This window comes from Doryrhamphus excisus, linkage group LG1 (genome assembly GCF_037039965.1).
Source record: "Doryrhamphus excisus strain RoL-2023G ecotype Guam linkage group LG1, RoL_Dexc_Guam_v1.1, whole genome shotgun sequence".
NCBI classification, from domain to species: Eukaryota; Metazoa; Chordata; class Actinopteri; order Syngnathiformes; family Syngnathidae; genus Doryrhamphus; species Doryrhamphus excisus.
In genome coordinates this window covers 11,915,466-11,942,382 of record NC_136357.1, presented here as the reverse complement: position 1 = coordinate 11,942,382, position 26,917 = coordinate 11,915,466, and the positions used below count along the sequence as shown (strand labels likewise).

The window sequence follows — 26,917 nt, the reverse complement described above, 5'->3', positions numbered from 1 at the left end:
AAGCAACTCAGCTCAACAATTCAAATTAATTTCAGCAAGCAGATACGTATATAGACTCATTATACACACAATCCCAGCAATACCTATAAAAGACCACTAGGTGACACTAAAGTTTACTATAGTTACAACTAGGGGTCTCACACTACACTCGGATTACAAGACAAGACGGGATTTTAACAGTAATTTCAAGAAAAGTACAATGAAAAATATATTGCAGTCTACTAATTTAATTTCCATTACGTTACACTCCTCTGAAAATAAGAGACTGTATAACTGAGAAAAGAGCTCACTCCATTCATGCCGTTATTCTATGGAACAAACATGACAAGGTCCTGAAACCAATTCCTGCCTGTTTTAGGAGCGAGACGCACGTGCACATGGCAATATACGTATTGAGGCAGACAAAATTATGTCGTTATTTTTCATTTATTGTGCGATGATTAATTCATTCATTTTCTACCGCTTATCCTCACTCGGGTCGCGGCAGATGCTGGAGCCTATCCCAGCTGTCTTCGGGTGAGAGAGAGGCGGAGTACACCCTGGACTGGTGGCCAGCCAATCACAGAACACATATAGACAAACAACCATTCACACTCAAATTCATACCTATGGACAATTTGGAGTCACCAATTAACCTAGCATGTTTTTGGAATGTGGGAGGAAACTGGAGTGCCCGGAGAAAACCCATGCATGCACGGGAGAACATGCAAACTCCACACATAGATGGCAGAGGGTGGAATTGAACTCGGGTCTCCTAGCTGTGAGGCCTGTGCATTAACCACTCGCCCCTTATTGTGTGATTAATTTTTTTTTTCTCTCAATGGGAAATCTTGTGACACATCTAGTAACAAAGTCAAAAGTCAAATCCCATCAGGTTGCACCTCATATTAAAGGCATTGTCGTGGGCTTTCCAGATATGCAAATGTCTCATATGATGTCACAATGACACCAAAACATGTTTTTGTTGCTTGAAACTAGCATTAAAAGACCAAATCAGTTCTTTGACATTGAACAAATCAAAACATCCAGGTTCATTTGTATGTATTGAAGATAGCTAAGAGGGTGAATAAGTATTTCTCCTTGTAATTTTTTTTAACCGCATGCGGATTCAAGTTTGTCAAATTCAACTTGCTATCTTCACACGTTGGCATGAATGAGCGACTTCACACTGCAACTAATGGATCAGTTCAGACGGTCTGTGAAGGCAATTATCTCACTCACCCTTGAGTGTGTTATCAGGACATGCCTCACGTCTGCATGGAACATCATGGCAGCTCAATTACATTACACGTACAGTATACTTGATTTATTGGCTTATCATTCCGTATGGCATTATGTTTTATCAGTATTTATCTAGGAGAAAACGTAGTATGTTAGAATGAAAAAGTTTGTAAATTAAAGTAAAAAAATAGCCAGGGAAATTCAACTAGCTAACTAGAATCAAGTATAATGTGATATTATAATCCCAAAAACAGTACCAAAAAATAACAAATATAATGAACCCCTTATTGAGCACTCCCGGAAATACTTGAAAAGACCTGGGTTCAATTCAGTGACCCTTAGCCCACACCGTAGTTTGAAGCACAGTGACTTTGTAGCCACAAGCTGGAACAAATATTGATAGGAAATGGAGAAAGAAAAGAGTATTTAGATTGGAAAAGTTAGCTTCAAAGCCCTGGCAGATAGCTCTTGCAGTAAGACCAAAGTTGCTGTATCTTCTGTCGCTGTGTTTGACTCACGGATTACATCGCCTGCCAAGAGACTGGAGCAGTGCAGGTATGTTTTTATTGTCATATACAGTGCTAAGTGTGTAAGAGTGTCATATTTTTTACACCTCTCTGCTGATTTTTGTTTTGAACGGCCAGCTAAAATTTGAATTAGAGCTGCTATTGACGGGCTGTCAATGTGATGACCGGGGCTGAAGTCCAGTGTTAGCGATTTAGCATCGAACTACCACAATGATGCACATTAGCACTCAAAGTCATCAAATCTTACCTTTATGCATTCCCACATAGTATCAGCATTTGGGATTAATATGTGGTGAAAGAAAAAGGGGGGAAAAACATCCAAATACATCCATACATCCCTCTGTGTATCGAAGAACGGTGCATCGGTGCGTTCAATGGCCGTCAAAAGTGGGAGAAATCGACACTCGCATTAAACATTCGAAAACTGTGGGGTTTCTAATTAATAGTTCCAGTATTGTAATAAAATCATATTTATTGTAATATAATGATGAATTTCTTTATGCGTTTTAAAAGAGAAATTAAATGACATTGAGTTTGCAATTTGGATGAAATGTTTTATGACTATTGCCCTGTGTTTTAGGTATTTTCATTTGTACATTTCATGAAGGAAAAGTGCATTTAGGCAATTCTTTTATAATAATCCTGTCTAAATGTTCCTACATAGGCTTTTTTTTACTCACAAACATTTAGAATTTCAAACCAGTATCATAAATAAACAAATCTTATTTTGAGCTGACAATGTAATAAAAAAATCACATTTTTTGTATGCTGAATGCTGGGTTTCAGAGTTCAGAGACGGCTCACCGTGAATTCCTTATATGGGCATGCCCGATTTGAAGATTCCCTGTGTAAGCACAGAGCTTCCAGGAAATAATTGTTCAGGTTTGAACTTGCCTAAAGAGGCAAACATTAGGCAGAAGTGGTTGAAGTTGCAGGTTCCTGACAAGCGAGAGAAAAATATGGGACTGCTTTGTGAACTTGGGCGAGGCTTGACTATCTGCCAAACTGTTGCCGAAGCCCGATGCCTTTCCAACGTTACTTGGTCATGTTGAAGAGTCAGAAGTGCAAGCTGTACGTAACAATTTCTTAGTGTTTATTTTGTGGAAGTCAGCGGTTGTCTGTGTAGCATTATAGAGTGTGCATACAGAAAGCGTCTTACCTGCATGTAGTATGTTAATTACAAGCTAACCAATGTCTGGAAGTTCCTTTTACACAACAATTGGTGGGTTTACCCACGTAATGGCCACATTTCCATGACCAATGTCATGCTAAGATTGCCTGCACTTAATAAACTTAGACCTACATTACCACTCTTTGAGTTCATAAACGGTACAGTAAGTCAGGGGTCTCCAACCAGTAGCTCATGAGCTACCAGTAGCTCCTAACCACTTTTCAAGTAGCTCTCCAAAGGTTTCATTAATTTATTATCAACTCCTATACTGCCAAAATTAGAAAGTGGGGTTCAGCAGTAGTCTGGAAGTCCTTGGGAGTTTGACAAATCATATCCGAGTGGGCTTGCCTGGAAGCAGGCCATGGGTGGAATACATTAAAACAGTTTTGGAAAGCAAAGGAAATACATCTGGAATAGTTGCAGATTCTAGACGATGTACAAAGCTTTCTGTGTGGGTTATTGTGTGTGGCTGCTCTATAGGTCTACTCTGTCGATCTCCTCATAGAACTGGCATGTGCATTCAAAATTAGAGAAGCTCAAATTAAGTTAACTTGTAAAGGTTATACAGTTGTACATTTTAGACTCACCCTGAAATGTATCCCGATGTTCATCCTGAAATAGCATGCCTGTACAGGCTATGAACAGGCTCTCATTAAGACTAAAACAAAACACATGCAATAAAACCTCAAATTATAAAGAAAATTACTCATATTCCCTATTTATAGCACATAGACTTCTGGAAATGTCTCACTGAACCTTTGGTAAGATTATCACATCAAAAGTTTTGTTGTTTTACTGTCCATAAAATATATTAGTAGGGAATAGAATGCCAGAAATGGACGTTACGACACTAACAGTGAATCGGGCATACCACCAGATATGGCCAATTAATTTTTCATTTTGCAAGTTTACTCATTTTAATAAGTTCATCGCAAACAACACTTGCATCACTTGAGCTGAACTATTCAACCATAAAAGATTTAAGCTTGTCAGCTTACCAAGGTTATTTTGGAAGCTACAAACATAAATGTGGGCGTAAATGCTGCAGAAGGTTCTGCTTTGTTGGGCTTTCAATGGATGTTTCCAGAACTCCACTGATCTGATCATATTCTGCAATGACACACTGATGTAAATGTAGATTGATCCTCACTGATTGGCTGTTTGACAATCACATGGTTGCCCTATAAAGGGTTAATATTGGTAAAGTATTGTTTCAACCTTTGTCTTAAAAAATAAGATACGATATTAATAGCTTTATTTATATACATTTCTATCCGTCCATCCATCCATCCGCTTATCCTCATTAGGTTCATGGGTATGCTGGAGCCTATTGCTGCCGACTGCCAATTTGTTGTGTGAGGCAGCGGACTCCTTTGCTCTGAGGAAACAGCCTCGTTGCTTCCCTGACAATTTCTGCTAAGCAACAAGAACATGTGACATGAGTCTTGATAAAATGTTTCACCACTGGTTGTGGTGAAACATTTGGCCTGGTTAGTGTAATGTTTTTATTTCTTTCCACACTGAGAAACATCACATATTTACATTTCAGTGTGTCTGAAAAAAGTCGGAAGAAGCAGAACTTAGTGCAGTGCAGTTAAAGAAGAAAAGAAGTTAGACTGGTGTAGTAGTCTGCTCAGTAGTCCAGCAGAGTAGTTGTATACCCATTTTGTCCTATCAACCTCAGTAATGGCAGCCATAACACAAAAAGTGTGAATCGTACCTGTTGGCCATGGGCCTTTCTGGGATCTGTATGGTGCTCAGCTCCTGGTTGTTTGTGCTCGGCATGCTGAAGCTGTTCTTCTTCCTGTGGCGCCGAGAGCAGCACGAGCTGAATCCGTGCGGCGAGGAAGACAGCGAGGAAGCACGGGAGCTGGACTTTTTTATCACAGAGATCTCCATACAGTTAGCCTGGAACGTCTGCTCGTCCACAAACTCGTGATTCTGTGAGGGGAAGATGGTGTTTATTTGGTGTATAAATTTGGTGTATGATTGCCGATAATGATATGAGTGCATGAGAGATTATGTTGTACTTGCTCGTTCAGTATGTCTGCCGTCTTTTTGCCTTCAAAGTTTTGCCTTAATTTGTAAATATGCAATGATTGTTAATGATGTGGGGATCAATACTGATATCAATACCTCCCTTACCCGATCTTTACACTTTAAAATTCATTAATTCATTCATTTTCTGCCACTTATCCTCACAAGGGTCGTGGGAATGCTGGAGCCTATCCCAGATGTCTTCGGGCGAGAGGCGGGATGCACCCTGGACTGGTCGCCGGCCAATCACAGGGCACATATAGACAAACAACCATTCACACTCACATTCATACCTATGGACAATTTGGAGTCGCCAATAAACCTAGCATGTTTTTGGAATGTGAGAACATGCAAACTTAATTCTCCAAAATGTTGATACTGCAATGGTTTAAGGTAATATTTATTATAAACAGAAGCATAGTGGAAAGTAACTGAATTATTAAGATCGGAAATTCTAAACTTCTGGCTAAGTAAGTGCCTAAGGCGTAAGTTCAGTGGCACACTGCTCACTTGAAACAATGGTCGATGGTAAAAAGGAACCTTATGTGAATTGTGGATTTCTCTACTTGGGAATCACACACAGTTAGCATACCTGCAGCAAAATAAGTACCGAGATATGTGCTTAATAATATAATTTCACTGATTGTTTTCCCATGTTGCATACTTTGCACTTAACTTTGTTCTGATATGGATGCTTGTGCCGCATAGAAATGTGCAGCTTTCCAAATTGTACCATTGCCAATGTTATTTAAATACAGTAAAGTCTCGTTATATTGATGTTGTCGGGAGTCGGAAAAAATATCGATATAACCGGACTGTCGATATATCCGATCCTGCGCCGAACTGCATTAAAAGTGGGCAATAATGCACTCGACATTATTCTATAGTATAGAACAATGTCAAGCAGCTTAAATCAATCTTTGCTTAAGGATTTCAATACCAAAAAAGAACACGGCGAACGGCTGCTTCCAGTCAACTTTATTTTTCACACTTCCACCACCAGAGCGCAGCACACACACCGATTCCCGCACTTCCTGGTTCACAGGTCATGCTCAACCCGCCCCACATAGCTGGCCAAACACATGCCACGAACGCCAGCATGTACATATGAAAAACAGTGATTATTGCAAGCGATAAAAAGATATCTGAATACAACAAAATTAAATACATGTATTTGTACGCTTGTGTCTTCGTTGGAATAGGTGTGTATGCTATGTCAGTTGGTTCTTCTGTTGCAGGCATGTGTTTGGCTAGCTATGTGGGGCGGGTTGAGCATGACCTGTGAACCAGGAAGTGCGGGAATCGGTGTGTGTGCTGCGCTCTGGTGGTGGAAGTGTGAAAAATAAAGTTGACTGGAAGCAGCCGTTCGCCGTGTTCTTTTTTGGTATTGAAATCCTTAAGCAAAGATTGATTTAAGCTGCTTTTGTATCGATATAAGCAGACCAAATTGGCTGGCGGGAGATGAAAAGGGCATCGTAGTAACCGGATTATCATAATAACCGGGTATCATACTAACGGAACTAATTATATCATAAAAGACTAGAAATTTGCTGGGAAATGAAAATAGGATCGTAATAAGCAGTAATTCGTTATAACCGATATCGATATAACGAGACTTTACTGTAGATTTTTATTTGTGAATTGAAGAGTGCCTTGCTTGCTGATATAAGGAAAATATATTAGTTGATTATTTTGTTAAGGCTAAATGTTTAAAATAAATATGCCACTTTGTCCATAACTCATATTGCAGTATTTGTCTTATTTGTTTATTTGTGAAATGCATCCAGTGGCATCACGTCATAGAAGCATAATGCGTTCATTCATGACACAACATGTGACCTGATATTAATTTGAGGTAGAAGCTGCTGCCTATACTGGAATCAGGAATTACGTACTGGTACATTAAATCAGTATCGTCATGTGTAATATAAAATTTGGGCCGTGCTTTCGTCTGTATAGCGTTCCTATTTAAGCTCAAGTGAACCGCACCGCACCCAACCAGGGTTTGGAAAATCGTGTTCATTCTTGACCAAACGATCCGTCCTAACAGATCAAACGCACCCAAGTGGCTTTTAACGGAAGGAAACACAACAAGTGTGAACGCACCCTTAATGCTGAGAGTGAATGACTCTTTTATTACATCAACTAAACGGTGAGTAAAGCTGTTTCCCCGCGAACGCTAAACAGCATTTGCAACCATATAGTTTAATAATTGGAAAATGAATCATCGCGGGAGCAGAATTGTATTGGGCCAGATGTCCACATTAAATGCCATCTGTGCAAACATTCGCCACTGTTATCCCTGTGACAAATGAGCATGACTTGAAGGTCACGCTCACAAGTAAGCTTTCCAGCAGGGGGCAGCACAGCGCCATGAAGACCGGGCAGACTTCACACCTGCTCAGAACCATGGCGCACTTTCACACCAACTGACAGTTGTGCATTACATGTGCATTACAATGGTCTTATGGGAGCGTCTCCCCACGTAGAGGAGTGGGGTCATTAATAAGGAAGAACCGTGATTTACCTCCCCGGCTTTGTCGAGCAGGGCAAGTGTAAAACTCTGTGTCACAGCCTCGCATTTTAAAGGCTTTTAGGCCTCTAAATTATACATTACATAAAATCAAGTGTGCAGGTTTGTTTGGCGGGAGTAATCTTTCTGGCTGGCTGGAGCCATGTTATCTTAGCGTGGCGCTAAGGGGAGGTAGTGGAGGAGCGGAGGAGGGGAGGGAAAGATGCATGAATATTCCCCAGCCCCCCATTTGCTGGCTATTTTTAACTCCTGTCGCATATGAATAGATTCTACATTTAGCGCACGGATGAAAAAACTCACTTTAGTTCTATTTGTGTGACGGGCAGCGGGTGCTACTGTTAATCCTTGCTGCATGATGGGATGCAACTTTGCATGGAAGGAACATTTTTTTTTCTTTACAGTGAGCAGTTTGAAAGTCTGTGAAGTCTCTAACCTAGATAATACAAACAAAAGAGGAATGAGGGATATTGGTTCACTGTCAGAAATCGGGTTGAGTCAATTTCTGTTCTTTAATGTACAGTCTTTGATATTCTTCACATTTTGTTCATTAAACAATCCAATTGATGTCAAGGCTAATAAGCTGATCAAGACAAAAACATATTTTGTAATATTAGGCTTTTTCTTGTAAGTGGTACCCCATTTTTTTTTATCGCAAATCCTTTCCAAAATATCTTGAGTCTTGAACCAGTCATGATGTGCTATACATATCACTATATTGACAGTTACTATGGTACCGATTATGTCATTCTATGGTCATAACACCTCGTACTTCGGTACGTGACAAAAAAATATATATATTTATTTTATTTTTTTATTTAAAAATAAAAAAAAATTACAAAAATACAAAAACTTCAACTATATTAGGAAAAGTCAGAAGTGAACAAATGTAACAGTTACTGATTGTAAAAGTACCAGATGGAGTGGTAGGATTTAATAAGCTTTGCTTCTTCCTACTTCTTTTGGACATGTGGAACTGTGAACTGATTATGTGATGCACTCAATTGTAATCTGATGCATGTTCAAATGAAATAAAACCATTATCATTACCATTACCAAAATGAAATAAAAAGAAGCCATTTTTTTAACCCGCGACAGACACCAAAGACTATCAACAAAAATAAATGTTATAGGTAAAATATATATTTTCACATGCAGAAAACATGCACAATAATGATAAATGATGAACAGATGCACACTACCTATACATCCTGGTGAGATCAAATTCAATACTCTTGATTTTAATCTCACCTTCTTTATCAAATTGCTGGCAATGGCAACTGTCATAGGTCCCATGGTGGGTTATTTAGAAGTCATACTCAATAGACAATGCAAGGAAAGTGACTCAAGCAATGCTTAGGATGCATTATTTGGACACTGGAGTCCATGGAATCATACAGTCCAAAGTGCAAACTCGACCAAAAGCAATATTGTTGGAAAACTGAGGCAAAATTTTATGTAAACTGAATCATATGAAAACTAGGGTGTAGAAAAACATAGTTTTGACTGTATTTCCCTGATCAAAATGTTCGACAAATGGCCCCTAAGACAGATTTTGGATAACCCTTATCTAGATTAATGTAATACTCTAATGATTGAACTCCTGTTTGAACCTTGCAGTGTGAAAAATGTACTTTTTATTTTTCCAAACAGTACTTTGTACATTGCATTTGCATTTATAGTGTTCTATTCTACTATTAAGGTCAGTATTGTTACAAAACAGCGCTGTCTTCTTTGCCGTGGGGGCAACAGCCTAAGCACAAAAGCTTCCATCTCTCCGGTGGACCCCAAGGCCCAGTCAGTTGAAAGACGTTTTCCAACGTGTGTTGAGGTAAGGAAGGTAGCGCCTCGCCAATGCGCCTGGACTCGAGCTTCTCTAATTCGCTTGAGAATGCAGCCCAAAGCGGGTGGAAAGTTGAAAACAAGTTTGTCCAGAGCCACCTCATCTGGCTCCTCTCTATGCAGAGGAGCAACAGTTCTACTCCGAATTACAATGCCTCCCACCTTCTCTCTTTTCTCTTCTCAATGACGCTTTTCCCACTTTTCTGACCTATAGATGTAGTTAGAATGTTGTATTCTCATGTAAAACGATGCCAAAGTTTCAGATAATGAGGTTTGTGCATTTGTGTGCCCTGAAAGAAGTTTGGGATGGCTCTGAGCGCTCGTTTTTTCCTAACACAACTGGCCTACATGCTAACCACTCGGCCACCTCGCGGCTGCGTATAACACTTGTATAACTCATCTGCGGTATTAATGCTGGCTGAGCACTTTGCTCCTTACCACTATTGTAACATTGGTTCTGTTCCCGCAGTGTTGTGATATTCATTCATTTTCTTATCCTCACAAGGGTCGCGGGCGTGCTGGAGGCGGGGTACACCATGGACTGGTCGCCAGCCAATCACAGGGCACATATAGACAAACAACCATTCACACTCACATTCATACCTATGGACAATTTGGAGTCGCCAATTAACCTAGCATGTTTTTGGAATGTGGGAGGAAACCGGAGTACCCGCAGAAAACCCATGCATGCATGGGGAGAACATGCAAACTCCACACAGAGATGGCCGAGGGTGGGTGTTGTGATGTATACTTGCTAATTTTAACTTTTTAACTTTCTCATGCACTCCAAGTAATTGTTCGCGTTAAAAACAATTAAGTATTATATATACATTTGGTGGCGGTTAGCGCACAGACCTCACAGCTGGGAGACCAGGGTTCAATTCCACCCTCGGCCATCTCTGTGTGGAGTTTGCATGTTCTCCCCGTGCATGCGTGGGTTTTCTCCGGGTACTCCGGTTTCCTCCCACATTCCAAAAACATGCTAGGTTAATTGGCGACTCCAAATTGTCCATAGGTATGAATGTGAGTGTGAATGGTTGTTTGTCTATATGTGCCCTGTGATTGGCTGGCGACCAGTCCAGGGTGTACCCCGCCTCTCGCCCAAAGACAGCTGGGATAGGCTCCAGCACCCCTGCGACCCCCGTGAGGAGTAGAAAATGAATGAATGAATGAATGAATGAATGAATATACATTTGGGAAGGCCCCTCTCCAATTAGTACCTTGTTTTCTTTGCACAATAGCATCTCAGCTGTAATTTCAGCATTTATTGTACTTGAGCATCGAGAGCTAAGGCACCGCATTAGGTTAAGCTTACATTAGCCGGTCATTTCTAGCCATATATCCTCAACTGCTGTAATGGCACAAAAAGCTCAACCAATGAGCAACCAGCTCCAGTATATAGATCTAGTACAACCTTTATGGTATTAGCTCAGCATGTTTCCAGACTATAAAACTATCACAAGTGCAAGAGCAGTAAAAAAGACAGGATTTTACCGTGGTCTTCTCGAGGCAGTGCAGCAGATGATGATGCTGGCTCTCGAACGGCGGGCTGGCAGACTTCCCCACCAGGGCTTGTCCTGCCTCCTTGGAGGCCTTGGAACACAAAAGTGGGAAAAAAAGGACAGATGAGCGGGATGGGACTATGCAGTTGTAAGAGTTGATGCAATGATTGTCAGGCAACAGCTAGCTCAGTGATGTAGTGGAGAATACACAAAGCATTGAGGCTCAAATGCTGATCTGTAGCACGGCAGCCAAATCTACTGCAACCCGGTGATGATGAGGATGCTCTGGAGATGCATGAAGACATTTTGTGGCCATTCTGATTTTTGGCGAGAGAGGACCGAGGGAAAGTCCAATAGCAAAACAGCAGAGGCGCACCTTAGACACAGATCGAACACACTGCACCAAACATAGCACAGAACCGCAACCACAACAACACCACACACACTTTGGATGAAGCTCTGCGCAGCTTTGGGATGGAAGGTGTTAGTCTGCATTACAGCCTGGGAATGTTCTGGAAATAACATACAGCAGATCAGAAACAGAGTTTAGAGGAGATGCAGGCTGAGCAGACAGCCTCCAGAGGCCACCTACTATCCAGGAAGCCTTTCATTCCCTCCTTCCCCTCCAAACCCTGTTGGATAGACATGCAGAGCTGGGTCATGAGTCAGTGTGACTGGAATGGTTGTTCTCCGCCAGAAGGCGAGTGTGCCTGCCTGGCCCCGCCTGCTACATGGACAGAGAGAGACTGAAGCATGTCAATGCTGAGAGAGGTGTTGATGCAAGAGAGGAGAGGACAATCACACGGAAGCACTGAAGATGAGTGTGGCGGCATGGCCCAAACCAACCCCGTCCCAACCCACGGCCCACCCTCTGTCCCAACCCCCGAGCCGAGTGGCATGCAAGCGTCAGCAAGGCCCCCCGAGCCGCCGCTTGGCCCCCCGTTACCTCCTCCAGCGAGTCGATCAGGAGCCCATTTTGTTTGTAGCGCATATAGGCATTAGTGCCCCGAATCTTCGCTGCACGGATTCTAGCAAGCCGAGTTTTCTGTTTGAACAAACAGACCTCGGTTTTAGCCTTTTTGCTGCCTCGCTAATTGGCTCTGTCTCTCAATGGCAGCCCCCCCAGTATTTAGCGAGGAGGAGCCATGCTTGAAGAAATTGTGCCTTAGCAAACACTTTCAGCAAGGGGAAACACACACTGACATTACTGCTCTTAAGATCATGCCCACTGAAATAAGATTCATACTCTTGGAAGATAGCTTTTGGTCTGTCACTGCTCTGTGTGGATAAGACAGTAACAGAGGGAGGAAAAAGGCAGATAGAAGCTAAATAAAAAGAGATAAGACAGCAGAGGGGGATTTAGTACCCTCTGGGCTCGTCGCTTCTCCGCCCTCTGGCTTTGATGGTAAATGCGGCTGAAGTTTGACACGATGACTGGCACGGGCAAGGCGATGACCAACACTCCGCTCAGGGAACATATGGAGCCGAACACCTTCCCTACGATGGTTTTGGGCACCATGTCACCATACCTGAAAGGCAGGGGAAAACGACAATGGGTTAAAAACATGGAGTGTTAGCGCATTGGTCTCACACTCCGGAGATGTGGATTTGGCATCTCTGTGGAGTTACTCGGTGTAGGTTTACTCTGGCAGGGCTTGACAATAACGATGTACCGATGGCCCGGGGCAAGTTAAAACAAAATTCGGGCAAGTAAATCCAATCAGTGATATTCCCGTCGGACAAGTGCACTTTGGCATGCCATACTGCCAAGAGTTTTTTTTAAAAGCGGTTCTCGTTGGGTGTTGGTAAAACACGGACTGCGTAATTCCGGTAGTAATTTGCAAACCAATCCTTGCAAATCTTGAAATGGACCAATCAGAATCGTTTATTTAAACCGCAGTCCACGTTTTACCCACACCCGTTCTTGTTCGCGATCAAGCAATCAGCGATCGTTTGACTACGAAAACATCTATCATGGCGTCCCTGCCAACATCGTCTAATTCTTCAACAACTTCTGAAGGAAAACAGCAAAAAGTGATGAACCAGTGCCAAATGTGTCTATTCAATAATGTTTCATTGTGGTGCACAACTTATAAATATCACTGCTTACTACGACTACCATGTGTAAGGTAGTATGTGACATTCCTCCAAATACAATGCGTCAGTACTATTATCTGATGAATTATCAGCATATATTGATGCTAAATATATTAACCACAAGAAATGATAATCATTTAATCTTTGAGATTCTCATGTGATGCCACAAAAATTAGATGATATCATTATGGCAGTCTTTTCATTTTACATGGGGCAAGTTCGGGCAAGTAGTTCTCACCTAAAGGATTCCCCATGGGCAAGTATTTTTTGTTTTTAATGTAGAGCCCTGTCTGGGTATTCTGGCATTCAAAAAATAAATAATGCCCCAAAATCTTTGAATATGGGTTGTTGAAGGTTCAATAATGTCAGTTAACTTCTCCTTGGTGATCATAATTGTATCTGGTAGTTTCTGTCCTGGTATTCCGGCTTCCTCCCACACCCCAAAATCAAAGCTACTACACATACATTATGGTACTGATGGTTACAGAATGATTTTTAACGAACTAACTTTTAACTTTTTTTTATTAACCTCTTCTTAGTGATCATGATTAAATGCAACTGGTATTCTTCAGGTATTCTTGCTTCCTCTCATACTGAAAACAAAGCTCGACATATGTTCACCCAAAATTTTTAATAAGGCTACATGGACCAGGGGTGACCTCTTTGCAAAACCTCAGCTGGGGTAGGCTCCAGCTCACCAGTGACCCTAATGAGGACATGCTGTATAGAAAACGGATGGAAGGATGGTGCGAAAACTTTTTAAATATTCCAAACTGGTTGCTTGATCATGCCAAGTTGTTGCATTCATTTCATGTTATTTTTTGATAGTCTTGAAATAGTTGCAGTGACCTCAGATTGCTTCAAAAAAGTTAGACATTTGAAGTAGCAGAGGAATAAATAGGACTTTTCTGAAGTGCTCTCTTTGCTGGCCTACTTTCCACGTGCCATTGTGATGTTCCACTTAAATCTCGTTTCATATATAATTACGTACCTGCTGGCTCGGGCTAATTCGTTCATGTCGTGACCAAACGTGCAGAGCAGCCCCTCGCGATCTCCGTAAGCCAAACACCATGCGAAAGGATACAGCGAGTCAGGGAGGTAAAAGCAAATGGGAGCGGCGGGCATGCTGAACCCTAGAGACATCTTTTGAGTTTGTAGAATCTTTTTTTTTTTGTTCTCTTTCATACTTTCAAGCAGATCTTGCATATTCAGTGGTGGCGTGTGGTGATACAAGAGAAAATATTCCTTCTCCTTACATTATCAGTCAGAATATGGTACTGCACATACTGTAGTGCTTCATGTATATATTATCTCACAATAAATCAAATACTTTCACAATAAGAGCACAGAAAACCTCTTTACGACTTTCTAAAATTTCAATTTTTTTAGAGCCCTCTAGACATGAAATAACACCCCTAAAGTGACCTTTACACTTAGTTTGGAGCGAATTATGGCCAATTGTGAATATTATGTTAGTATTATTGTGCCTGTTGTGAGATAATTCAAACCTGCAAGAAAAGCCTCTTCTTTCTGCAATCAAGTCTGATGCTTGTGTGCCTCACTCAACATTACAAGAACATGAATGACACTACAGGACTACATATGCATTGAAGGGAAATTTTAATGCGTGCACACGCACACCCAGTTCAACCCCAAATGTAAACATTATAAACAGTTAATGGTGTGAAATTTGTCAGTAATTTTCATGCAAAACAACCATTTTTTGTGTGTTAGTTAAGTTCTGGCATATTTGTTTAGATATTTTGGCTAAATATATATAGCAAAATTTGTGTCAAAGTGAAGATTATGCTTGAAATGTACCTTTTCACAAATAGTTGTTTTTCTCTGTTGAGAACTGAAGTATTTTCTTGAAACGTGCTGATTACTAAAGAACTGAAAAGAGATACAAACTTTTTTTCCTGATGAATGATGAGAGTCTCATCTTTCTTTTGGTATGTACCACGTTTATACAGCCATAGAACAAAATACTCTGAGTCAAAGTCATGAAAAATGGCCAGTATGGAGAGGGACGGCTTTTGATAAATGGCTGGGATTGAATGAGTCAACATATGTTTGAAAAAACTTAATATTCAAACCACAATGTGGTGAGGATAAAAAGCTTTGCTCCTTCCTACCGCTTTTTGGCCATGCAGACCTGTGATTTGTTTGTGAAGTGTTTAAGTGTAAATTGTGTGCATGTTCAAAATGAATTATAACCAGACCAAGTATTTTCCCCCCAAATGTAGTCTTTTTATCTTATATATGGCCTGCCTTTTTTTGCAGTGCACTTGTGAAATACTGTACTATCAACAGGCTGATAAACATTACACAAATGTGGCTACAAGCAATCTAGAGCGCTCAATTACGCAAACAGACACTTTATTGGCATGTAGGAGGATCCTGCTATCACTGACATCAGCTACTTTGCCACCATATATGTCAGCACTCGCATTCTCCTGACTTAATGAGACATTCTCATTGGAAAGGACTGTGTTTTACACCACTAGAGTCAACACGAAAAGATGCGGTATAAAGCCGTTTACAGCAGCTAGCTTGGTTGGCAATGTTTCCCGGAATGACTGATGGAGGAAGGTAAGAATATATTTGGACGCATTTGAATTGACACAGTATATTATCAAAACACAAAATCACAGAAATATACATGTAAACATGGAATAATGTTTGTTCTTGTGCAGTTGTTTTTGTTTTGCTAGCTTTGCATACCAGGATGCTAATAATGCAATTGTCAATTGTCCACTTGGTCAGAAACTTCATGATTAAACCATTTGAACTATTGAAGAAAGCTATGTTCTACCATCACAAGACAAGCCTACCTCGCATCAAATCAGCCATCAGTCATTCTAAGCTTTTTCTTTGATTTTTAAAAATGTTTCTTTTAAAAAAAAAAAATTTCTTTGACAGCAAAAGGGTGATAAGAGAGAAAAGAAGGTACACAGGAAGTCATGTGAAGTAAGCAGACCCCCATTCAAAGCATTAAAGGGGACCTATCATGGTAATTTTTCGACCCTTTGTATTGAATTGTGGACTCCTATAGAGCAGCTACACACAATAGCCCACACAGAATCTGCAATTATTCCAGCTGTATTTCCTTGGATTTATGCTTCCCGACAAAATGGTCCGTTTTAATGTATTTTATTTTAATTCGTTTTAATTTCACCCACGGCCCAACTCTGTTGTGATTGGTCACTTGCCCAAAATATTTCCTAACTATGGATGAGCCCCACTTTCTAATAAAGTGGTTATAGGAGTTGATAATAAATTAATAACGTCTTTGGAGAGCTAATTGAAAAGTGTTTAGGACCAACTGGCAGCTCATCAGCTACTGGCTGGAGACCCCTGAGTTACCGTGTATGAACTCAAAGTGGTAACGTAGGCGCCGCTGGACGTATGTTGCTGCCTCCAACCTAGCCTGTCTGAGGAGGAGCACTCATTGTCGGACACACGTTGTCAGAGGAACCGTTGTTGCCGTTGAACTCAGAAGTCGGAGGTGAGGGTGCCGTGTTGACTAACTGAAGACAATCGTGACACAACATCGCTAGTGGAAATGTGATCATTACATGTTTTTTGCGGGACTACCAGATATCTGTGAGCACTGTGGTTCTCTCCACCTCCATGGACGCACAGTGTGTCTGACATTAATGCAATTTTCCCGGCGAGAGAGCGCTGCTTCCGGCTTCAGCAATAGTTTGGCGGATATTTCACATTCATGTTCACAAAAACAGTCCCGTGTGACATGCCGTTGACAGATGAAAATATTGAACAAACCTCATTATCTGAAATTTTGGTATCGATTACAACTTTCTAACTATATTTATCGGTCAAAAAGTGGAAAAAGCACAATAGGTCCCCTTTAAGTTAAGAAGTGGCAAAATGTATTTTGACACTTTTCTTTGTTTTATAGCAAAATCTTCACCCCAGACTGGATTATTTCTATTCCCGTTATTTGCTATGGAAACAAACATGTGTTCCAATGGTCAAAACAAAACATACAAGGGAGTCCTTAATGTTTTCATATGACTAAATAACACTGTAGCACCCCCTATGGGTTGAAGTCAAAATGTTCTGGAAAACATGCAAGCTTGTTCTTCTTATTCGCATAGTTTTAGAATCATTAGACAAATGGCACAAGACAGAACACTACGATCACCGTGCCAACACAAAAATGACAGCACTACACCCACAGGGCAACTACAGGGTATAATTCATAATTAAGCCTAAAAATATAACTTTAGGACGTCATGCTGGTCGAGTTTGAGACCCTTGGCTGAAACAGGTCCATTTCAAGTATCATGGAGGTTCAACTGTATGGCAATTTCCTGTTCTGTAATGATCATTCCATGATCTGGAAATACAAAAGCGGTTCTTTTCAAAGAATGGTTCAAAATAAGTTTTGACTGCACCCCCACACCATGGTCTGTTTACAGTCCAAGGTAAGGTTCCAATTAAATTTATCTTTCTAATCTCTCTCCTCACATCTCCAGTGCCTCTTTTCCACCAATGAAACGCACGCCGAACAAAGCAAAGCAAACACTGTGGCCTTCCTCTATTGCTGCACAGAGAGGTGATTATCATTCGCTATCATGACGCAATTAGAGAGCAAGCCTTGACTTCTCGGATGCAATTGACAAGTGCCAGGCCCGACCTTGCAGGTAATGACTACAAATCATTGGAACATAAGATGCATGTTGCTGAAAAGCCATCTGCAGAATGGCAACACTGGAGCTGAATGAATGATTCAGAGTTTTTTTTTTTCCACATCTAAACAAGCCCCTGAGATGAATGGTGGAAACCCAAATGTGTAAATGACCTAAGAAGACCATTACCTCCTGAGAGGAATACGTAAAGGTCATCAGCCTTGCTCAACGGCTGTGACAGGTGAATGTCTCTGAAGTGAAGCGGGCAAATATGAACGTATGGCTACACGGGAGGTTGACTCTTTCATAAATGAACATGTCTAATGCCCACAGCCCGTCTGCTGCCTGAGCCATTAGCCCTCAGGTTTGCAGAGCTCGGGAGGGAAAGACGTGGACATTTCAATATCACGCTTGACGGGCCTTCATGTCCGACAGTTTGCTTTCAAGATGAGTAATCTTGAAGATGTCATTAGTTTTACAGTTCATTACAGGTCAAGTCATTTTCTTATGTCATCACAGGCGTGAAAGCAGGTGTCAATTATGGATTGCTGAGAGGACAGCACAGAGAAATGTGACTTCACACGTGTTCAATTCCATATGCAAAAAACAAGCAGTCAACTGTAGAATACAATGTATTGCAGCTCTCCGGAAAAAAAGAGAGCACTCGCAGTGATGGATTGTTCATAGAAGGGGAAGAGAGCTGAGATCCACCAAGCCCTGCCTCCTCTCTTCACCGTGACGGGAGCAGGAATTAACAGCAGAGAGAGATTAAAACCATGTTCCAGCTCTGTTCTTGTTGTCTCCGGCTAGCAGGTACCAGCGTTTGCTACCCCCTCCGCTGACATGGAGGTTAGGCACCAAAAGATGGATGGCCAGATCGTTATCTGCCCCCGCAGCGGAAGGGGAGGCGTGTCGGGATGACGGAGTATCCATTCCCCCCAATTCCACCCACCTAAAGTTGTGCCCCATTCTGCCTTTTTGAAAGTATGCTAAAAAGGTCTGTAGTATAGTCAGATGACAGTATTGCAGATTGAAGCCCTGTACAGTTATTGAGAGTAAATGCATAGCGGGAGACTTTTTTTGAAGAACATGGAAAAAAATTACCTCCACCAGGTGCAAAAATGTGAGAGTTATTGTTGGTTTTGATTGGTAGCAGATTTAGTTTTTTTCACAAGAATATGAAAAGATGCTTTATGAGGTGAATAGATTTTTTACACTGATTGACGCATTGAGTTGTGGATTCCTATAGAGCAGCCAGCACAGAAAGCTCAGTAGATCTTCCAGAATCTGCACCAATTTCAGCACTATTTCCTTGGCTTTCCAAAACGGTCTGTTTTAATTTATTCCACCAATGTCCTAACTCTGGGCATGCCCACTTTGCTGTGATTGGTCACTCTCCTGAGGAAATGAACCGAAAATGCCTCCCACACAACAGTATTTCAGGGATTACATCACATGCAGCAGAGTTCACTAATGCTGGTCAATTTAATGCCCCACAATTTTACCACTTTTTAAAAAATTCCCATGACCTGGGAAAACAGGCAGTTGGTCTTTCTACAAATCTATCTTCTCCTTTTGCAGTTTTGGTGAATTAAAACATGAAACCTCCCCCAATGTCCAGAATACAAAATGGTACAGTTCTATCATCTTTGGTAATCCTCCCGGAAACCCAATTCATGATTTTTGCATTTGAATAGTGAGTTATTTATTTTAAATATAATGTGTTGTAATAATAAGATTGTTCTTTCAATTTTGCTTGAGGAATTTATCTCTTTCCACATTTTGCGATACAATAGAATTAAAAGTCGACTGCTAATTTACAAATGGACAGTAAAGCAGAACAAACCAAATTACAGCGCAATATCTTAATGCTCCAATTTTATGCAAATTTATTTACCAAAACTGCAAAAAGGATTTTTAATTTTTTAATAATGACTTGGAATGCATGAGGAAGTGGAAAGGAAAACATAGCCCTCTTAAGTATATTGCACACCACAGCGGCAACAGCGCCAATGTTGAAATAGCAGTAAAGAGAAAAATACCACAGCTCATTGTAAACAACAGTATGTCAAGTGTAACCCATGAGTTTTAAAGCGCATGCAGAGGCGATAAAAGCTGCTGGACCACCCATGATACTTCAAATGCAGCTATTGCCATCTCGTAATATAAAATACAAATATAATATAATAAAATATTGTGTTATTTATGTTGTTCAGTGTGTTGCAAGCTATGTAAAGCGTAGTGTTTATTTTGACAATGTTATGGTTTATTGCAGGGGTGGGCAAACTTTTTGACTCGCGGGCCGCATTGATTTAACAAAATTGATGAGGGGGCCATATTACATATTTTATATTATTATTATATATTTGTAATTATTGTATCTGTAAAAGTGTTGTGCAATCTGCTCTATGTGCTTGTGTCCCTTTTTTTTCAGGAGCACTTTGTAAACAATAGACGACATCAAATAACCAAATTGATAAAACACCTACTTAAACCATCAAAAGGTTCTACCATGATGCTAGGTTGTATGTTAAGTTTCAATGAAATAATTTCGAAAGACCGGACGGGCCGTATTCAAACACTTGGCGGGCCGGATGTGTCCCCCGGGCCGCAGTTTGCTCACCCCTGGTTTAATGCCAAGATTTAAGCAGGACAACAGATATCCTGGTCTTGTGTGTGTGAAGTGTGGTTTCACAATAAATGCCATTCATTGCCATCACAAAGTGTTCAAACAACACACAACACAAAACTATGGATTGTAATGTTAGCACTGACGCAAACCACTAACACAACACAAAAGGTGTCCGGCCTGGCCCATCAATACTATTGACCACTTAAGTAGATGCTGCGGGGTTACCATGACTATGTAAATTATGCTATTCTCCTTATTACAAGCCAGTGTGCAGTTGAAAATGATTTAATTTTAGACTCTAAAATGTAATGGAAATGTGCCACATATTATTGCTTCAATAGCAGTATGCAACGTATGCAATCAGAGTTTGCCCTATGAGGCACATTTATGTCACATGTGTGAGCATGTGTGTGTGTCTGTGTGTGTGTGTGTGTGTGTAAAAAGGCCTGTAATTTGACATCTAGTTAAACCAATCCCCCTTCCTAAAAAAGCAATCTTGTTGCTTGATTGTCTTCCAGAAGCCTGTGTCTGAAATCTGACTGCCATCTGGTTAGTGGGAAGCAAAAGGAAAGCGGGAAAAAAGGCAAATACGACTGTAGAGATACGTCATGTGTTTACTTCGCCTTTGAAAGACAGGGCCCCATCTTTATGTTGAAAATTAAATTCCTCAGATGGGATCAACGCCAATTGCAAAAGCATGACCTTTTCTGGTCTATTTGCTCTGTAACGCATGCAGCAGACAAATACCCTCTTTAGATGTTTGGGGGGGTTTGGCAAAGCGAACGGGAGCGCTTATGTCCAAAGGCGTCTCAAGTGCACCCGGGCTTAAGGTTCTGGTGTAATCCAAATTCCTGGTATCCCATCAACTCGTACGCCAATCGAGATCATAGCCAAACAGCTTAGCAGTGTTGACAGTTCGGATGTGGATGGTGGCAGATCTTTCACAAATTGCTTTTTTTTCAACAGTATTAAAATCCAATCTATCATTTTCTCTTCTCTTTTTTTTTACTGAGATGCTTGAGAATATGCAGAAATAGTAAAAGTAAAAGTGAATGACAATAGTGTTCTCTCTCGTCTGATTAGTAAATCTATCAAGATATTGAAGTCGCTCGACTGTAAGGTGCCATCCTATTAAATGAGATAAAGACGTTAAAACTCCATTTGATCCACAGCGCTTTGAAATCACAATGAGTCGCAGCGCAATGCAGCTAATTTGATTAGTAAATTAGGCATTTTGATTCATCAAGTGATTATAATCAAGAAGTAAGCACATACAGTAAGTTCTATCAGAAGCGGCATCTATCCCAGTTGTTTCATGTGAATAATTACTGAGATGAACCTCTAATTAATTTCAATGTCACTTTTTTTTTCCATGAGATTAGTTCAACTGGGGGTTTTGTCTCTTATCATCTGCAAGCGACGAAATCTCATCTTGAAAAGTCCATTGTCATTTCCTGTGCATGTTGAGTGACCGTAGCTGTGTGAAAAAATAATAATAAGAAAAATATACTCACATATTCACATATATAGTCACATATCACAACCAAAAATGGTCATAATAGACATGCTTTCCGAGACGCCATCTCAGAATGAGTTACACAGTTCACGGAAGAAGGACTCAGAGATGGTGCTAACCTGACTCCCAGTATCTAACAGTGTTTTTGCCGTAGCTCCAGCTATTTCCACCTCGACTATTGGACACGTCCCCACTGCTTTTTCAAAAAAATCGCTCTTTGGTCAAGCTTTCAGAGCCTTTAGTCGCACCTCAGATTGCGTGGCTCTCTGCAAACAGTGGCACTTTTATAGTATCAGGTTATTATCTTATTTAGGTTATTATATTATTAAGCCTAATTTACTATGATGATCTAGCTACATTAAAAGAGAGCCACCTTTGTAGTACAGGCAAGCCTGGATTTAGACTCAACAGACTCCAGCTATGTTGTTTGGTCTGGAGACAGTGCAACTGGTAGGTAGCAGAGATGATGATGCTGAAATTCTCATTGGGAGTGACCAGGATGGATAGGATCAGGAATGAGTACATCAGAGGGACATTACATGTTAGAGGCCTTGGAGATAAAAGTCAGAGATGGTTGGGACATGTCCAGAGGAGAGATAGTGGATATATTGGTCGAAGGATGTCGTTTAGAGCTGCCAGGTAGGAGGCGTAGAGGAAGACCAAAGAGGAGGTTTATGGATGTAGTGAAGGAGGACATGAGGGTAGTTGGTGTGAGAGAGACAGATGCAGAAGACAGGGTTGGATGGAGGAGATAGATGTGCTGTGGCGACCCCTGAAGGGAAAAGCCCACAAAGAAAGAAGAAGAAGAGTCAACTTCAGCAAATAGTTTAGTACAAATCAATGTGTTGCTTGATATTTGAGTTTATGAGAACCCAGGTGAAGAGGGACCAGGGACACATTGGCTGTTCATCTTCAAGTTATCATAGGGCAGCAGGGACAGGGGAGGCTGGCTGAGGTGCGTGGATTCATTCAACCTATACACACCTAATGAAACCAAGACCAAAACACATCAATGACCTTGAATATGGATGAAGTCACTCATAAGTTAAGAGTCAGGTAGACACGATACTAGCAAGGTCGTAGTCGGAGTATCTCCATCTCCCGTGGGCTTGACGTGTAATGTGAAATGGAGTAAGAGTCAACAAAACATTCAAAAATCTCAGACATGACATCGGTGTGATGAAGCTGCACACTGATCGACCGAGAGAGGCTGTTTTATTTCATACAAGTCATGACAAGGAGCAAATGGAGGAATGTGGTTCTCCCCCCAAGTGGAAGGAGCACAGTATTCATCCTTGCTGACAGCTAAATAATAGATGTACCAAAAAAACGCAATTTTCCTGCTCAACTCCATCATACTCGTGCGGCTATGAATTCGGAATCTCAAGAAAATGGATTATACTGCCTATGTGTCAGAAAGGCGCGATAACATGAGTGAAATGAGATATTCAGTTTGCGGGATAGATTTATGGAGTACTGCAGAAAAGGTCTTAAAGAAGGTTACGGCACATTAAGAGCACTCATAAAACATTTATTTTAAAGAGAGAAATGACCACACATGTGATTGTGCTGGGCTATGCCTCTGTTTAACTAAAAAATAACGCAGCACACAGACGGTGCTGCATTTGCTGATAAACAAAGCGAGTGCTTGCTGAACAAAAGCAGCCGCTCTCTGGTGTATGATACAGTTAGATTATTGATGAAACAAATGTAAATCTAATGTTTTTTTTGTGGTGAGTGATGAAATATTAAGCACAATCTGTATTTATGCATGCCCCACAAGGATCATACTGTTAAAGATTACCAAAACAATAATACTAGTATAAACACTCGTCATGCATCATACAGTGCGGTGTCATAACCACAGTGAAATACAACACAATGTTCCCTCAAACACAAGCACAACAAATGAACATGATCCCGGACATGATCCCTAAACACCACACATCATTTCTGGTGTTATGCACTACTGCACAGGCCACAGCCCAGGATCACGCCATCCAAAAAAAAGCTCCCTCGTGTTTGGATACCAAAAGACAGATGGGATTAGGAGTGTGTGGGCTGATAGGACTCTGCTCTGATGCTATCCCTCAGATATACATCATTATTGAGGATGGGGAATCCCATGGGCATCGGGATTAGCCCGCTAGATTTTCACCACAGGTGATAAGGGAGGGAAGGGAAGGCTGGGAGTCGCTACACAACATAATGGGAGATAGCAGAGCACAGATAGTAGGGGAAGGCAGAAAACCGCACTGTTTGTGTGGCAGCAACAACATAGCAAGGCTGCAAACAGTGGGGGTGGGGGGGTAGTTTTTGAAGTGTTCTGTACTGATGTTGATGTTAATCATAGACCCAAAGACCATAGACGCACAAATGAATCTTACTGCAATGTAGGGAGGGTCAGGCTTTTACAGACACGGTTAAAATGAGCCAAATTTGGCAGTACACTAAGGGAGCAAAATGCTGCTTGGCTTTTGTATTAAGGGCTTTATTGATTTTTTTAAATGAAACATAGAAAACTGCAAACGGATGGCAGGTAATTTTCCAATAAATACAATACCCAAAAAAAGGAAAAAAGGAAAGTGCAACAATGCAGACAAGGGCACCAGTTTCGTTAATTCATTCATTTTCTACCGCTTATCCTCACGAGGGTCGCGGGGGTGCTGGAGCCTATCCCAGCTGTCTTCTGCAAAAGGCGGGGTACACCCTGGACTGGTCGCCAGCCAATCACAGGGCACATATAGACAAACAACCATTCACACTCACATTCATACCTATGGACAATTTGGAGTCACCAATTAACCTAGCATGTTTTTGGAATGTGGGAGGAAACCGGAGTACCTGGAGAAAACCTCTGGGAGAACATGCAAACTCCACATAGAGATGCCCAAACAGAGATTATAACCAGGTTTTACCGATCACCTGACTGTGTGGCCAACATGCGAACCACTCACCACCGTGCAGCCTACTTTAAACATTCATTCATTCATTCATTTTCTACCGCTTTTTCTTCACGAGAGTCGCAGGGGGTGCTGGAGCCTATCCTAGCTGTCTTCGGGTGAGAGGCGGGGTACACCCTGGACTGGTCGCCAGCCAATCACAGGGCACATATAGACAAACAACCATTCACACTCACATTCATACCTATGGACAATTTGGAGTCGCCAATTAACCTAGCATGTTTTTGGAATGTGGGAGGAAACCGGAGTGCCCGGAGAAAACCCACGCAAGCACAGGAAGAACATGCAAACTCCACATAGAGATGCCCAAACAGAGATTATAACCAGGTCTGACTGATCACCTGACTGTGTGGCCAACATGCGAACCACTCAAGCACCGTGCGGCCTACTTTAAACATCTGATGTGTAAATAAAGGCTTCATGATGTTAACAGTTTGAACCTGTATTGCCTTGTACTTCAAAACAACATTGTGTAAGCAACCACTTATCGTGTAAACAAGTTTTTTTTTCATGCCTTCCACAATCCAGCTGAGCGAGGAAGTGAAAGGTTAGCATGTAAAGTTCAAGAAGACAAGGTAATACAAGCATACATCGCTGCACAACAGTCGCGATTGTACATGAAGGGATGCGCTGGTGTCAATGTGGCCTTGATCCTCCAGTTCAACATCCACCATGGAGTCACAGCAACTACAAAAAGTCAATATAGGCCTGGACTATTCTTCTCTTTTGTCCATGCAGACACAGATAAATCAAATGGATTAATCCCTCACATACAGTTCCAAAGGCAAAGGCACCTCAACACTCCCCTCGCTCACATATCAAACATGTATTCCCCTAGCCCTCCAAATCCCAGCTTAACCCTCACCCCGCTAAACCAGGCGGCTAGTTATCATGGGCGGCTTTGACATTAGCATGCACGCTCTTCTCATTTGCGAGATCTTCTTAAGCGAAGGTGATAAAAAGCTTTCTTTCTTCCATTCCTGACTTTGACTCACCCTTCTTCTTGCAGGACCTGCCTCATCCGCTTTCTCTTCCTTCTCCTTTCTCCATTATCATGCAGTGTTAGAACAGGCCAGCTTGACATTTTTCTTTTCTTCCAAGCTCCTCCACCCTTTCAGTCGACACCTGCTGACACTTGAGAAACAACTGCTGTCCTATGCGAAAAATAAACGTCTCCGTTTTGCAGCCATTATATGCCCTGTCACCTCTAAAGGCAGCAGTGATGATGACCCTGATTCCTGATGGCTGTTTTTTTTTTAAATTACTAGACGACTGCTCTGTATTAATACAAGTTTTACTGCGGTTAAGTGTCCACACAAAGCCAGAAAATAGTAAACATGCAAATGTGACAATAACAATTTGTAGCCGTCAGAGGGAGGTCTTATTCCTCCATCAGTCTTGGCCTGATGAAACCTTATTTGAGCGACTCAAAGACCCATTTGTCATGTCTTCCCATCCTCCAATCCAGCTTCCAGCATTTATTTGGAAAGCCAGAGGCTATAAATAAATTTGCATCACGTCAGTGTAATACTTTCATAATGCAATTACACTGCTTTGTGGTTGAACAGAGATGTGTCGGAGGAAATAAGGGGTGCTCTCGATTTATACAAGAGCGTGATGATAAAGTTAAATCATCAGGCACTCAAGTGATTGTGCTAATGAGGTCATTCCGTATCCGACATTATTTGAAAAGTCGTGATATTTTTTTTTTTGGAATGCTTTGATTCGCCATTAAAGAAGTTACCACCAGCTGAGGCCTTCATGGGTAGGAGGTCAACACCAAGGATGGGGATGACAAATTAAAATGTTAAATTGATAGTGTTAGTAATTGCAGCATTAATTGCACGTAATGAGAATATCGAGGACAAACTGACCTCCAATGGAAAAACACTTACACGTGTCCCCTGCGACCTCTGATGTGCATTCAGGTGAAGGAGGGGGGAAAAAAACCCCGAAAGGTCCCATAGATTAGTGCCTTCATGTCGTAAAAAAAAGGGAGCCTCATCACAGTGACAGCAGATTAGTGCTCTGCAGCTACAGAGCAGACGGTGCAAGATTAACTTTGATCTGCAATTTCTCTCTGAGCAGCCACTGGAAATCAGCTTCCTCCAACAAATGGCCCGAAACGCCTAGTTTGCAGGCATGAGCACAAGACAGTTACTAAAGAGTGTAACCTGTGTTTTGGGGCCCCTGGATTCATGCTCCCGGTAATATGATGATTTAA

At 41.3% G+C, this 26,917-nt stretch overlaps 1 protein-coding gene across 3 annotated transcripts in view; it reads right to left on the bottom strand.

Moving 5' to 3' along the window:
- LOC131130811 (A-type voltage-gated potassium channel KCND2-like) overlaps positions 1–26,917 on the bottom strand; it is a 55,392-nt gene that overhangs the window by 1,021 nt on the left and 27,454 nt on the right. For 2 of the 3 annotated variants that reach the window (XM_058074828.2, XM_058074830.2), the window contains exons 3-5: positions 12,197–12,359; positions 10,823–10,921; positions 4,640–4,860 (exon numbers count right to left, since the gene is read on the bottom strand). In XM_058074828.2, the coding sequence (XP_057930811.2) occupies positions 4,640–4,860; positions 10,823–10,921; positions 12,197–12,359 (483 nt within the window). Of the gene's footprint in view, positions 1–4,639; positions 4,861–10,822; positions 10,922–11,776; positions 11,876–12,196; positions 12,360–26,917 lie in introns of all 3 variants that reach the window. The other variant, XM_058074831.2, reaches the window with a different exon arrangement.